This window comes from Chaetura pelagica, unplaced genomic scaffold (genome assembly GCF_000747805.2).
Source record: "Chaetura pelagica isolate M959 unplaced genomic scaffold, ChaPel_1.0 scaffold37, whole genome shotgun sequence".
In the NCBI taxonomy this organism is placed as follows: domain Eukaryota; kingdom Metazoa; phylum Chordata; class Aves; order Apodiformes; family Apodidae; genus Chaetura; species Chaetura pelagica.
Window position 1 is genome coordinate 6,946,487 of NW_009954567.1, and position 16,144 is coordinate 6,962,630.

Here is a 16,144-nt window from a genome sequence, read left to right on the forward strand (position 1 = left end):
GTGTAGACGACCGCCTCGAACACACGAGGAGAGAGCGAGAGAGAGAGAGAGAGAGAGGGGCGTGCCGCGCTGCCTCTCTCATGGGGTTTTCGGCGCCAGTTTTGCATTTCCGGGCTTTTCAGCCAATCAGACGGGACCTAGTCCTGCCCCTGCTTCCGGCCACGGCTCCTCCCCTGCAGCAGCTGCTCCCCCCCACACACACAGAGGGGGTTCAGCGCCGTGTGGAGACACCGTGTTAAGTCAGTTTTGTCGGCTGACTCAAAGGACATTTCATGTTCGTGTAAGGAAATACCTGGTCCTTCACAGTATCCCATTCCCTTCTTCCATTCTTGGTATACTTGTCAGAATCCTCAGTCTGAATTTGGAGTATTGTGGATGCAGTTAGTGCTTCCCTTTTTGTCAGAGCATGCAGTGTAATGTGTATGGAAAAAATGGCCTCAACTTCATTGTGGAAAGTGGATTGCTTGAAATTCTAAGCAAATCTTTCCGGTCATTATGGTTATCATCTGAGACTGTTTTCATGTTCACTGTATGATGGTGTCTTCTGTGACTGAAAGAGGGGGAAGCAGTATCTTTCTACCATCCCTCCATCTTCTCATTTCCTTCCATGGTGTTAGGGTAGTGATTCTGAAGCAATATGGATAAAGGAATTGATCCATCAGAAGAATAACTGAAAAGATGCGGAGGGTTACATTTTAACCACATGAATTTCCTGATCTGGTTTGTTTGCTAAGCATTTGATGTTGGCAAAAGAAGAGTACAGAACAGAGATAAAATGCTGTTTGTCTGCATAAAATACAACACTGTCCATGTCTCCAACAAAGATGCTAAACAGCACTGGTCCCAGTACTGACCCCTGGTGAACACCACTTGTCCCCTGCCTCCATTTGGACATTGAGCCATTGCCCACAGCTCTTTGGGTGTGGCCGTCCAGCCAATCTCTTATCCACCCAGTGGTCCATCTGTCAAATCCATGCCTTGTCAGTTTGGAGACCAGGATGTCCTGTGGGACAATGTCAAACACCTTGCACAAATCCAGGCAGATGATGTCAGTTGCTCTGCCACCATCCACCATCTCTGTAGCCTTGTTGTAGAAGGCCACCAGACTGGTCAGGCATGACTTGCCCTTAGTGAAGCCATGTTGGCTGTCACCAATCACCTCTTTATTTTCTATGTGCCTTAGCAGACTTTCCAGGAAGATCTGCTCCATGACCTTGCTAGTCACAGAGCGGACATTGACCAGCCTGTAGTTCCATGGGTCTTCCTTTCTCCCCTTTTTAAAAATAGGGGCTATGTTCCCTTTTTTCCAATTGGCAAGAACCTCACCAGACTCCATGACCTCTCAAGTATGATGGATAGAGAATCCCATCAGGTCCAATAGATTTATGCAAGTTCAGATTCTTTAGATGGTTATGAACCTGCTGTACTCCTACAGTGGGGGGTAATTCACTCTCCCAGTCACTGCTTTCACCTGTGGTGGCCCTTGTGTTGAGGCTGGAGCACTTGCCAGAGAAGACTGAAGCAAAGAAGTCATTGAGGACCTCAGCCTTCTCAGTATCTTGTGTTGCTACCTCACCCATTTCCTTCAGGAGAGGGCCTACACTCTCCTTGGATATTCTTTTCTCCCCAACACCAAAAGAAGCTTTTCTTACTGTTCTTAACATTCCTGGCAAGATTTAATTCTAGCAGGGATTTGGCTCTCCTCATCTGATACCTAGCTGCTTGGAACAGCTCTCTGTAATCCTCCCAGGATACCTGCCCTTGCTTCCACCCCCTGTATGCTTCCTTCTTAAGTTTGAGCTTTTCTAGGAGCTCCTTACTCATCCATGCTGGCCTCTTGGGAGTTTCTACCTGACTTCCTCTTAGTTGGGATGCAACACTCTTGGGCCTGGAAAAGGTGATTCTTATACGTCAGCAGCTTTCATGAGCCCCTCTACCCTCCAGAATGTTATCCGATGACACTTTCTTTAGCAGATCCCTGAAGAGGCTGAAATCTGTCCTTCTGAAGGCGAGGGTATTAAGCTTGCTTAGTGTTGTCTTAGAATCCTTCAGGAGCGAAACTTTTCATAATTTCTGTTCTAGACATCTCTCTGTGGGATATCATTCTCTGTTTAGTAACTTCCGTGGCCTTTTGCTATGCCGGGATTTTCTTTGAATAATTAGAAAAGTTGCAAAATAAGCTTTCTCAGCTCCTTTTTTGCAAAAGTAAACCTTCGTTCAATTTTTCCTCTGTTTGAGGAAGACTATGGATAGTCAGACCTCTCCCGAGTCTGAGCCTGTACACTTCAGTATGTAATACCAGTTAGAATTCTTGATAGATTATGGCATATCTCTAAAGGAGCATGGGGAAGAGGAAATAAAAAATAAATAAATCTCAGATTGTCTTGGATCATCCTACTGTTTGACAGTGTATCCACAACTTCATTCCAGTTTATGATTAGAAAAATGCCAGACAAGAAGACTAAGGGTAACTTAGACTTTCCATCATGGCTTTTACTGTAAGAACAAATGCAGGACCACTTGTTGCTGTGAGGGTATCACTGAAATTAATCGAAGAATGTTTTAGGATGCTTTCAGCTCCTTTCCTACTGTTCTATTTGGAAGAAGGAAAAAAAAATCCCATAATGCAGGATTTAACTTCCAGTGATGATGTTTAGATTAGCAGGGCAGACTTTCTGGTGGGAATAGCAGACAGGAATCTTTCATACTGCCAATAGAAGTACAGGTACAGTTAGCATTCTTCTAAGATTTCAAGTAATTTTGTGTCTTGAAAATTTGAGACTCCTAGCTAACACTTAAAGTGTAGGCTGTGGTCTACTTATGGTTTAAATGTTGAATGAACATTTTAGTAACAGTAAACAATCCTAAAGTGACATAAACAAAACTTAAAAATAATTTTGTGTTTGCATATGTGGGAAATGGATCACTTTGTTCTCCTTTACTTTTCAAATAATATTCATTTTTTCCAGAGGGAAAATACTTAAATTCTTTTAAGGAGAGAGTATACTCAGTTTGGTGTAACTAGAGTGTTTATAAGAAACACTAGACATGGAGGGTCAAAGTCAACCGTTAACAGTTCTGTACGTGCTCAAAATATGCAAGGTCCCCGTTCTGCTGTATCTTCTTTATAATTCATTATAGGTAATTACTACTATTTCTAAAGCATATAGTATCTTTGTCTTGGTTGCAGCTCCAAAGTAACTAAAAATTACCTGTTTTTCTTTATGTTTCGCTTCCTGTCTGACCCTGTGGAATGATACTTTTGCTTGGCAGTTGATTCCTGAGCGCTTGCTATCTTACTGGGATGGCTTATAGTGCCTCTTCAGACACTCAAACTGAGATTTAATTTGAACTGAGATTAAACCTTTATTGTCATAAAAAGCCTAACAACTGCTCAAACATTTAACCAAACTTCTGAATAAAAGTTCAAAACACTCCACTTTAATTTTTGGACTTGATGGGAAAAAAGTAGAGCCAGCAGAAAATGTTACCATTCCCATTTAATTTGTCCCTTCACCTTTACTTCTTCTTACTTTTATTTTGCAATGTTTATTTTATCCCTTCTTGTTCTGCCTTGTATTTTCTTTTCCTTCTTTCCAGATGTTTTTTTCTGTACTTTGCTTTGCAAATATGCATGTCTTTGCTCTCTCATTATCGTATCTTTTCCACACACGATTGAAATGAGGGTGTTTCTGTAGTAAGAGAAAGCTATTTTATGTTTCACTTCCATTTTGAGGAGAATAGGACTGTTTTGAATAAATGAAAATTATCTAAAAATCATAATTGATTGTTTTAATTCTAACTTCAAGTATCATGAAACTTACAGTACAACAAGAATTGAGAATTTGGTGTTGCTGTGGAAAGATGTTCATTACTACAGTATATTTAACCCTTAGCCCCTGTATTCAGACAGCAGTCCTGGACCTGATGGCTGCCACTTACAGAAATCAAAATGAGCTTTTGAGCGTGTCACAGTTTGACTCAGGTCCGACAACAATGCTCTCGATCCCCCCTCCCCCCAACCCAGGTAGGGAAGGAGAGAGAGAAAAAGAGAGAGACTTGGCTGGATTGAAAACTAAACTACACAGCTTTAATTAAAACACTAATGAATGATACAAGAAAATATATACAATTATGTACAGATATGTTCAGGAATGGGCAAAAGCCTCTTGCCTCCCCCCACCCCAGCAACTCCCACAGCACTTCCCTGGACTGGGAAGAGTCCCAAGGAATCCCGGAGCTGCTGCTGGAGAAAGCAGAGAGTTATAGGGGTCAGGAGATCTCGAGCCTAAGGGTTGACGGTGATGGATGAACAGAGTCCTCCCTGGACGCCGGCCATGGACGGAAGAGAAAGGGAAAAGAAGAAGGAAGGAAGTGTCTTCTGTGATCTCTGACCTTCCTCTGAGCTTACGTAGATATATGGAATGGAATATCTTTGGCCAATTTTGCTGTCCATCTAACTCAGCCTCCTACGGGGGGGGTCACAGATCTCCCCATAGTGTCTGAGCTGGCAGAGTGCAGGTGCAGCCTTGAAGCCTCAGTAGTTAGAAAAACATTCCACTGTCTTATCAGCCTAGCAGAACACACTGTTGCTAGTTACAAGAAAGCTTACTGAAGGGAAAAAAAAATCAGTAAAAAGAAAAATTGGCTTCATCCTGGCTCAAACCAGGACAGAACGCTTCTTGAGTTTTCACATTTGTTTGGTTTAAAGTTATTTAGCACAGATGTTCCTATAATTGTGATATATTGGGAAAAATTTAATGCTCACTTGTCCTCAAATATGTACTTCCACCTGTGCAATGCTCTTGTAGTATAAAACTTTTATGAGTACAAGCTGTCTGAAGAATGGAGATTTTTTGTTGCTTTTTTTGGTGTTTATCACTAAGTCTGATTAGTTCACTACATTTTTGAGTTTGTATTCATGGTTACATGCTTAAGTGAGTTTTTAAAAGCCACTGTAAGGCTGGATTCAAGAATTTTTTTAAGAGTCTTGCATGTAATAAAGGAGTTTACATACTCCTACTATATGGGAAAATTGTGGGAGTTTTGTTAAAGAAGGAAATAAACATGTACATCTGCACTGGAATTATAGAGGGTATTGTGTAAATTAGGATGAGTGGTGATATGGTCTTAGGATATGTGTATGAGAGGGAAAGGTGTAGTAAACTACAAGTGAAGCTTGATTTATTTGTAATTTATCATGTAACCTTTATATATGCTGAAAGTTAAGCTAACAACAATGTTGGGACTAATAATGCCTTAATGTTAGACTTCACTTACCACAGTCTGATTCTCAAGCTTGGCTGGGGTCTTAGTACCCTTGTGTAGCTTAGGTATCAAGCTTGCAATATTTGCAGATCAAAAGCTTTTTATGTAGAAAGCTTTTTTTTAATTGTATATAAAATCTTCCTAAACTAGTAAAATTTTAATGTGGGTTCCTTAGCTACATTAAAATCCAGCTTTTCTAAAGAAATATGAAAATGTTTTGGTGAGTATATAAGATGCAACTCCAGAGGCTGGTGATACCACAAGGTAAGCAGACTTGGGAGATGAATCCTTTTACAAAATAATGTCTCAAAGTTGCCCTAGAATAGCTGTTTATTACAGCATAATAGTCAGTAAACTACTAAGAGTATTGAGAGGATACCAGAGGATTTTGTGTGGCGGCTTTCTTGTTTGTTGGGAGTGAACTGAGGCTAAAGCTAGTGTTTTAAAGCCAAATAATAAATATTGTTGATAATCTAACCTAATTTGACTCATTTCTTGCAGCTTTGAACTGTTGTGAAATGCTGATGCAGTCCTTTCTTACTGGTAATGCATAATTGTCATGAGGTATCACCTGGGTTTGGACAATACTCAACTCCAAATTATGTAATTAAGCTCCAAGTCATGTAACAGTGCAGCTGATCTTTGGACCATGAAACCATTGCCATAATCCTTCGTCCTTATGAAATATGTATCTAGAAGTTGTACGCCTCCCTTCCCACAACTGTTGAACCTCTTTGAGGGTCTGACTGCTGCCAGCTGCCTGCTGGACACTTCTACACAGCCAGCTCTCCTCCAGGGCAACTGCATGCTGATTGGCAGGTGGCACTTGTTCCGCACTGTGAAAATGACCTAGGGGAGCAAGCAGCTTTGCTCATGGTGCTCTGATTTTTGAAAGAAAATTGTATATATATACAGGAGTTCAAGTGTGTGAGCCACAATTTGTAACAAAAAATTTAGCTATGAGATAAATGCAACTCAATAAAATTCAATATACTTTTAGAAAAATGGTGTCAAACAAATGCAATTAAAAGCCATTAAAATACATTTTCTAAAAATGATGTTTAAAAATGCAATTAAAGACCATCAAAACACAGTTTTAAAAGTGATGTACATGACTGTAGCTTTAAACAAGGGGTTCAGAATATGTTTGAGTTGCCTTTATTTCATAGTTATTTTTTGTGTTATGAATTGTGTGACTTGTATACTTGAACTCACCTACAGAGAGGCAGCTTCCTTGCAAAAATCCGAGTGCCATAGGCATAGCTGCCTGAACAAGCTCCTGTGTGGCAATACACCTACAGTTGTCTTGGTGGAGAGTCGATGGTGTAGAAGTATCTGGTAGCCAGTTGGTGGGAGCCAGTTGTCCCTTTCCCCCTTTTGAAACAACATGATGGTAAAAGAAGATTAAAAGTGAGGCGATTAACAGAGCTCAGAAACAGCTCAGAACTTCTGGAGTCCCTGTGGCATGAAATCTGTGGAAAATGGTTATTCTCAGATGTGATAGATAACCTATCGTAAAAATGACCTGGTTTTGGTCAGTACCCTGGAAACAGGAGAGTATCTTCTTGTGTCAACACAGTGAAAGCAGAAGAGAAGGGAGTTTTCTTCTATGAAAACTTCTTATCTCATTCTTTTCCTGCATTTTTAGACCACAGATTCTCAGCCTGCCTCTTTCTTGTGTCTCTTGGCTATTTGTATTGATGGATGGTTGTAACTGTACTGAACACGAGTATATAGAAAGTCTGGTAAGAAATTTTGATGACACATTGTAAACACAGTTTCAGGGTGTGTCATTTCCGGAGAGGTGTTTGCATTTGAAAAATATATTGGTTTTCAACATCATGTGACTGTTAACCCAGTATCAAAGTTATAGACTGAGAGTTAGAATCAGAAAATATCAATCACAATGGGACCCTAATTTCTTCAGTTTATCGCAACTACTATTTCCACTCACTTCAATTTCTAATAGCTGAAAGCATGTTTATCTCTTTAGATAAACAAACTTTAAAAAACTGAATATAATTGTGTTCAAGGAACCATGAAATCTCATTTGACCAGAGCATGATAGCTGTTATCTAAAACTTAAAACTGAAGTACCAGTTTCCATTGTAATGTATTGCAATTAGATATATTACAGTCTAATTCCAGCAGACTCATTTGAATAGAGCTGTAATCTGAAAAACGATCTTCAGAAGAGGGCACTGTAGGAATCCAAGCCTGTGTTAGTGGCTTCAGATCTGCATAGTTCTACAAATCCAACCAAATCCTCAGGTTTTCTTTCTGGCCTTTCTGTACCAATGGTAATGAATAGACTATGGTTATAATTTAAGTAAAAATTATAATATTGAAATACGTGAGAGTAATATCATGATCATCTTGTGATCTCTATTGGTTCTTCGTTCCATTGTGGTTTACTTAATTGAAATGTACTTACTTAATTTGTGTCAGAGCAAAGGGTCCTTGAAAGATCACCTAGTCCAACCCCCTTGCCAGAGCAGGATCACCTAGAGCACATCACACAGGAATGCATCCAGGCGGGTTTTAAATGTCTCCAGAGAAGGAGACTCCACAACCTCTCCAGGCAGCCTTTTCCACCATTCTGTCACCCTCACAGTAAAGAAGTGTTTTCTGATATTTACGTGGAACCTCCTGTGTTCCAGTTTGTACCCATTGCCCCTCGTTCTATCACTGTCACTGAAAAAAGCCTGGTTCTTTGTTGCAAGAGCTTGGGGAATGTGATCCTTGAATATTAACCAGCTTTCTTGGGCCCCTGAAGTATTTGAAAGGAAGTGATTATTTATGGAGTGGGTGATCTTAAGCCTTTTTTCTTTGACTCTTCAACTCTTTGTGGCATAGTAAGATGGAAGTTGTAGCTTGCTTTCATTGAGTTAGTACCTGAAGAGCACTGTGGCATACTTGGATTTGTGCCTTCTAAGGCCTTCCTCCAGCCACCCTGCAGATTATGTTGGTTACACTGCTGTCAGATATTTTTACCATGAGGGATTGTGCCTTATTTTAGACTACCTTCATGTCAAACTTTACCTGTACTGACACACCTGTACCTTATTGAATAATTTCCTATTGTAGAGAGGATGGATATTTCTGCTAGTGTGTAGTTATTAACAAGTGTGATTGGTTGAGGTCTGCTTATCTGTCAGAAACTTGTCATAGCTCATCTCCTTGACTTTTTGAGCAATCTTGAGGATAATTATTAGTTTATTCTGTTATACCAAAATTAGGTCTATAGTGTTCTGAAACCCATCTCTGAAGCAAGTGGAAGGATTTAGATAGGTATCTTCACATACAACATAAAAATTTCAGGTGTCTTGATACATCATTAATCATTTAAGTAGGAAACTCTTCTATAGATTTTCTACTGTTTCCCTTTTCTAAGGTGGTTTTAGTATTGCAGTCAGATTCACCAACTAATGAATAGTCCTAAATCTCTTCTTACCTTCAATACTTAGCTTCTCCAAAGCTCTTTTGAGAACAGTTCTTAGAAATACTAGAAGATACTAAGTAGAAATACTGGAAGATAGCTAAACTAATATCTGCCAAAGATTCTGCTGCAGGAATCAAAAAAGCTGTGAGTGTATATTCTTAAAAATGTCGGGAGAGAAAATTAAGTCTATAGCATTAAAATCAGTTACATCTAAATTAGAAATACAAATAATTGAGTAACTTTTGAGTAGAAGATGGAGTCAAGGCTGGTAGAGTGGGCACATATTTTCATGCTTCAGATATCAGTGAAGTTTTACTTTAACTCTTGAGTTTGTAGATGTGTGAAGCTCTGTTTGGAGGTAATTATAGCATTCCTATAATGTACTTTATCCTAAGTGGAAGGCACTTTCAACTTTAATACCTTATTAAATGTAATTTCAAGCAAGATTTCAGTTAAATGTTAGCTCATTTACTTAGTGAATTTAAAAACAGGCTAATGGAACCTGTTATCTGGCACTTTATTCATTTAAGGTGCTAATACTTCATGAAGATGTCCCTAAACTGTATGTCTAGAATAACATTAAAAAGAATTACATGTCTTCTTTTACATGAGAATACTCACTTCACTACTGGAATAAATAAATCACAGAAGATGAAGAATGCAAAGTCCATTTATAATTCCTAGCCTGGAATGCTAGTGGTCTCTCAGTTTTTAACTATGTCTTTCTCCAAGGGTTGTGAACTTTTTAGTGATTTCACAATTTAGAAAAGCTATTAACTGCACAATTTAATCATGTGCTGCTACAAACTGTTAAGTGTACTTAATGCAGTTTAACTAAAGACTGCCACTGAAAGCAAATGCCTCTCTTTTGTTCTTCTCCCTTTACCACATACTGCCTTTGAGAATTCAGCAGTTCTAGGGATCCTATGACCACAGTGTGTGCCAGGTCAAAATAAAACATAGTTTTAAAAAAACAAGCAAACGAAATAATACATTTTTAATGTAATGATTAAGCTTAAATTAACTGTGAAGTTGCATCTAAAGTGATTGAAAGGACATCAGAAAACATGGGAACATTTGAATGTAGTCCTTGAACTCAAATGCTCTCTCCCTTGTCAAAAAGGATCAGAGTATTGTGCTTTTTTTCTGATAAAGCTGCTAATACGTACTAGTTATCATCGCTTTGAGCTCTAATTAGAAATCTTAAGAAGGTGAAATTTGAGTGCCACCAATGTCTGCCATTTCCTCAAGGATGTGTGAAGAAGCATCTCCTGCAGCTTAGTGTAGGTGCTATACAGATGCTGAGGACTGGAGAGTAAGTGTGAAGGAAGTTGTGGAAGCTGGTATTTGTTGATTCAACATTAACAGTTTGAACAGGAAAACTTTCCCAAAGACAGGAGTCTTATTTTCACTCCTGTGCTGGCAGTAAAAATAATGAGTGTTAGCAGTGCTGCTTTTCCTTTTGTACCTCATTCATACTTTCCAGGTCAGAGTCCAAGATGTAGACATAGCATAAGTGGCATGCTATTCTGCTTGCTCTTATCCTGGACACTGGTAGCACTGTTGCTGAGCATGGAGTGTCCTGCTTAAGTCTCTCCACAAGGTTTTCCCCCTTCTCACAGGGGACTTCAACTCACAAAGTGTCTGCTGAAAATATAATAGAGCAGAGAGGAGACAGGTGAAGAGATTCCTGGTGTGTGTCTAAGACAACCTCCTGGCACAACTGGTGAATGAGCCGAACAGGAAAGGTGCCCTGCTGGACCTTTTTGCAAACAGAGAACAGTTTGTGGGTGATGTGATAGTTGGAGGCTGTCCTGGGCCCAGAGTGCATGAGAAGATAGGCTCAGATTCCAAAGGAAGTAAGGAGGGGCTTTAGCAGAATTGCTACATTGGACTTTGAAAAGGCAGACTTTGACTTGTTTAGGAGCTTGGTTGGCAGAGTCTGAGAGGTCAGTCTTGAAAGACTTAGGAGTGCAGGGAAGTCCGAACACTTCAAGAAAGAAGGATTAAAGGCACAGAAGCAGGCTGTCCCCATGTCCTGCAAGATGAGGCAACATGCCTGGCTGTATGGAGAAATCTGGTTGCAACTCAGGGAAAAAAGGAGAGTTTGTGGCCTTTGGAAGAAGGAGCAGGCCACGCAGGTTGACTACAAAGGTGTCTTGAGGCTATGCAGTGTGGAAACTAGGAGGCCTAAAGCCCAACTAGGTCTTAATTTGTCTACTGCAGTAAAAGACAATAAAAAATGTTTGTAAGAACAGTAGGAAGGCTTAGGAAAATCTCCATCCTTTAGTGAAGGGGAGAAACATAGTGATCAAGGATGCGAAGAAAGCTGGTGTAATTAATAACTTTTTTGCCTCAGTCTGTAGTAGTAGGACCAACTGTTTGCTTGATACCCAGACAGTGAGCAGAATGAAGACCCCATAATCAAAGGAGAAACGGTCAGTGACCTGCTACCCCACTTAGACACACCACAAGTGTGTGGGAGTGGATGAGATCCACCCATGGGTGGTGAGTGACCTGTCAGAAGTGCTCATTCTGTGAGTTTTCAGCAGTCCTGGCTAACTGGGGAGGCCCCAGTTAACTGGAGATTGGCATCTGTGACCTCTATCTACAAGAAGGGCTGAAAGGAGGATCTGGGGAACTACAGGCCTGTTAGTCTGACCTCGGTGCCAGAGAAGGTTATGGTGCAAATAGTCTTAGGTGCCATTATGTGCCACATGTAGGACAACCAGGTGATCAGGCCTAGTCAGTATGAGTTTATGAAGGCAGGTCCCACTTGACTAATCTGATCTCCTATGATGAGCTGACCTGCTTACTAGATGAGGGAAAGTCTGTGAGTGTTGTTTATCTTGATGTTAGTAAAGCCTTTGACACCATTTTGCCTCAGCGTTCTTTTTTCTGCTCATGGCTTGGACAGGAGTACTCTTTGCTGGGAAAAAACACTGGCTGGATAACTGGGCCAAAGAGCTGTGGTAAATTAAATTATGTCCAGCTGGTAGCTTGTCACAAGTGATGTTCCACAGGTTTCTGTTTTGTGGGGCCAGTTCTGTTTAATATCTTTATCAATTACCTGGAAAATATCTGAGACAACCAAGTGCAGCCTTAGTAAGTTTGCCCATGACACCAAGTTGGGTGGGAGTGTTGATCTGCTTGAGGTTAAAGACTCAACAGAAGGATGTGGACAGGCTAGATCAATGGGCCAACACCAAGTATATGAGATTCAACAAAGACCAAGCGTTGGGTCCTGCTCTTGGGTCACAATAACCCCATGTGTCAACTGATTGGATGAGAGGAAACAGCCTCAGGTTGTGCCAGAGAAGGTTAGAATGGATATTAGTTGAAGCTTCTTCACTGAAAGAATTGACGAGCACTGGAACAGGCTGCACAGGGAAGAGATTGTGTCCCCATCCCTGGAGTTATTTAAGGGATGTGTAGACATGGGGTTTAGTGACATGATTTAGTGGTGGGCTTGGCACTGTTAGGTAGATGGTTGAACTCAGTGATCTTAAGTATCTTTTTCCAGCCTGATTCTGTGATTCTTATTGTACAGTTGTCTTTTTTTTTGCCAGTGGGTATAGTCAGCAGTTCAGGTTGAGGCTCAAGGATTTGCAAGTGATTGAATGTTTTCACATTTCCTGGTAGCTGCTCTCCATGAGTGGGATGATTAATAGAGTTTCAAACAACAATTATTGCACACCAAGAACACTGCAGGTTTTTATCTTTCAATCTCCTGGCTCTTTTACATAATTCTATGCTTTCCTTTCCATGGTAATGTGCAAATCCTACAGTTTTACATATCCTCTTTGTCTTAGTATGGTCCTTATGACTACAAATTCTGACAAATTTGGACTTCATCAACTTGATTTTAATGAATTTCAGTTCATTAAAGTTATTTCCCTGTCTGTCATCATCACCATTTGTCTGGCACATAATTATTTCACGCCAGTTCTCAACAGATTTGAGAGAAGAGGAACATTCTACCACAACCATAGAATACATGACTATGAGAAAAGATCATTTTAATACTTCTCTGAGGGTATGAAGGAAGTGATTCCATATAAAGACTCTAATGGGATTTAAATTTAAAAAAAATTCATAAGAGGCATAAGTTGCTTTATAATTATTTGGAACTGTGCTGGAAATACATTTCTAACTAACAATTCTTTAAAACAGGAAGTGAGAAATGTCAGAGCTCAAGCTGTTTCTTTATAACAGTGATTAATGAGTTCAGTACAACTTCTAACTCTGTATTCCTGTTGAGTTCCATGGTACTGATGTGTGTGCCTGTTAGTATTCAAGGCAGGGATACTGAAGACTGAATGAATGAAGACTGAATTATCCTTCTTCTCTTTGAGGAAACTTCTTCAGTGCAGGGTTGAGATGCATTAGGATCAGGAATTTTGCTTTCAAGTTGCCCATCCTGTACACAAGGGAAGGAGTCTGCTTGATTTAGCATCCTGAGTTTTCAGTCTAGAAGGGTGACTGCCACAAAGATGTATAGACAGAAATGTGAGCAAAGTACTTTGTTTGCTGTTGTGTAAGAAATACCAGGTTGCTGTACAAATTGCAGAGTGCCCTGTTGGCATCAATTAATAAAAAAACAGTAGAAATATAAAGGGAAGTTTTGTTTTCAGTGTCCTTTCAAATTGTAATAAAAAACAGAATAAAATTGCAACATTATTTATTGTCACATCTTCCCTGCCCCCCACATACTCTACTCAAGGGCCCTTTCACTACACAAGTTTTCACCAAAGCACTCAACAGTGTTACTCCTGCCTAGTTTTTTTAAGACTTATTAAGTAAGTCTTCATTTTAATTTCTAGTTATCCTTACATTCACTTTTGATTGTTTTTCTACTGCCAGCTAGAATTAAAAATATATGTTTGTCTCAAAATATATTATGTTATTTAAAAAATCAACAATTGGATATATATGACTTAAGTAACCCTCCAAAAGCCAGTGTATAGAGTGTAGAGTTGGATATTGTTGAAAATAGTTGGCCAGGTACTTGAGAGAGAGACAACAGAACTATTGGTGTGGTTGGTATTTGGTAGCAGCGAACCCATTGTAATGTGACTAGTTCCAGCTAGTCACAGTAGTGCTCTTTGTCTTAGTTGGCTGTTCTGGTGACAAAGTGAGATGGAAGAATTTAGGAGAGGAAAGACACACATTTGCATGTAACAGTTACAGAAGTCAGTATCTTGCCTCCAAAGTTTTGTAATGTTGAGTGCTCTCGATGCTGATAATCTAGATCACAATAATCTGGATCTTGGAAGGGATCTGACATTCTGTTCTGATCATAAAGGTTTTAATCTTATTTTTGTTTATGTTTCTGGACTTTAAAATGCTAGTTAAATACAAGCATACTGAAACTCTTAATTCTTTATCAATTTTTTAAATCCACATAAGAAATTACAGGATTGGTTTTCATTTCTCAGTTGTACATAGTCAGAATAGTCCTTTATATTCTTTTATTTAGTGTCACTGTTTGACTCAGGTTCCACAACAGCATGCTTGATCCTCTCCCCTCCCACCCAGTTAGGGAAGGAGACAGAGAAAAAGGGAGAGACTTGGCTGGATTGAAAACTAAACTACACAGCTTTAATTCAACACCAATGATAAAAGAAAATATATACAATTACATATATGTAATTCATATACAAATATGTTTAGGGAATATGCAAAAGCCTCTTGCCTCTTACCTCCTCCAGCCCCCAGCAACTCCCACAGCATCTCCTGATTTCCCGAGAAATCCTAGAACTGCTGCTGGAGAGAGCACGGAGTGATGGGGGTCAGGAGAGCTCGAGCCTGGGGGTCAATGGCGATGGATGGACGGAATCCTCCCTGGATGCCAGCCATGGGTGGAAGAGAAGGGAAGAAGCAGCAGGAAGGAAGTTGTCTTCTGTGATCTCTGACTTTCCTCTGAGCTTACGTAGATATATGGAATGGAATATCTCTGGCCAGTTTTGCTGTCTGTCTAATTCAGCCTCCTATGGGGGAGTCATAGATCTCCTGGTAGTGTCTAAGCTGGCAGAGTAAAGATGTGACCTTGAAGACCCATCAGTTAGAAAAACATTCCACTGTTTGTTATCATTCCTAGTGAGAATGCTCTGCTACTAGTTGAAAGAAAGCTTACTGAAGGAAAAAAATATCAGTAAAAGGAAAATTGGCTTCATCCTGGGTCGAACCAGGATATTTAGCCTTCTGGGGTAAAAGAAAGACCTAATTTATTAATATCTCAAACTCTAATTAATGTTTTCAGTGTGTTCTGTTGGTTTATTTTTGAAGTGACAATATACTGTTACTTCGTAATTTTATTTAAACAATTCAAGGGTTTGTACTTCATAAGAGAAAGGCAGGATACGTAATTTTTTTCCCCTGATTTCCTGAGAAAAAACCTTGTTCCTTCTTTTGGGATTTGCTATTTTTAATAGTTAATTTATGTACTTCTAGAGAGGAAGGAATGCATATTGTTTGCTTTAAGCTTTCAAAAGAGAGGTAATTTTAAACAACTGACTGTTTTCAGAAATGTAAATTTCAGATCATAAGCTTTGAAGTCCAAAAGATACGCTTATCTAATCTAGTTTATAGAGTATTAATGAAGGTATTGCACTTACCAGTTCATCTTATTTCTGAGGAAATTTTGCATATACTTTTAACCTATTTTTTGTGTCGGTACATTTACTGCTTTAAGCAAATTGGTATAGAAGAGCCCATAGTTACTTTAAAAAAAGTGTATAAATCTTGCATGAAATTGTGGTGTTGCATGTTATTTCCTTAATTTAAAAAAAAAAAAAAAAGCTGATTGAAGTAATCTGTGTATGCTTTTGTCATTTTGTCTTGTGATAGCATGATGAGGCGGTGGAAGAATATAATGAAAATAATTTCTATGAATCTGACGAAGAACAGAAAGAGAAGGATCAAAAATCAAAGAACACCTATACCATGGACCCAGATCACAGGCTGCTGTTACGAAATACAAAGCCCTTGCTTCAAAGCCGGAATTCTGCTGTATGACAAATTCCGTTTTGATTAAAATATTAAACTACTTAATATCTATGCTTCTAGAAAATATAAAAACTTGAAAAGTAAAATTTAAAGCTCTTTAGAAGTGGTGATACTACTCTTTAGTAACCTGTAGGAGAAGTATGATGGTTCTTTCTTTTTTGAATTTAACTTAGCTTCTGAGTAAAACACCTGAACTGAAAGTGACATATACTCCAAATACTAAGGATAAACAAAATATTAGAGAATATAGGAGAACATTTGAATCCAACTTCCATAGCGTATGATAGCTATATCTTACCTAGCATTTAACACTCAAGTTCTCAGCAAGTGGAGTGGTACAAACTGTCAATTTTGGTGGTACAGATGCACAAAGAAAAAATAGCTGTTAGTGATTCATTAAGTTGTGTTTCCCTTTCATTTTCACAT

The 16,144-nt window shown here is 39.2% G+C and overlaps 1 protein-coding gene across 1 annotated transcript in view; it reads left to right on the forward strand.

The window, feature by feature from the left end:
• Window positions 1–16,144, forward strand: part of AP3B1 (adaptor-related protein complex 3, beta 1 subunit) — a 151,930-nt gene that overhangs the window by 42,570 nt on the left and 93,216 nt on the right. The window contains exon 8 of the mRNA XM_010005389.1: window positions 15,560–15,721. Within this exon, the coding sequence (XP_010003691.1) occupies window positions 15,560–15,721 (162 nt within the window). The remainder of the gene's footprint in view (window positions 1–15,559; window positions 15,722–16,144) is intronic.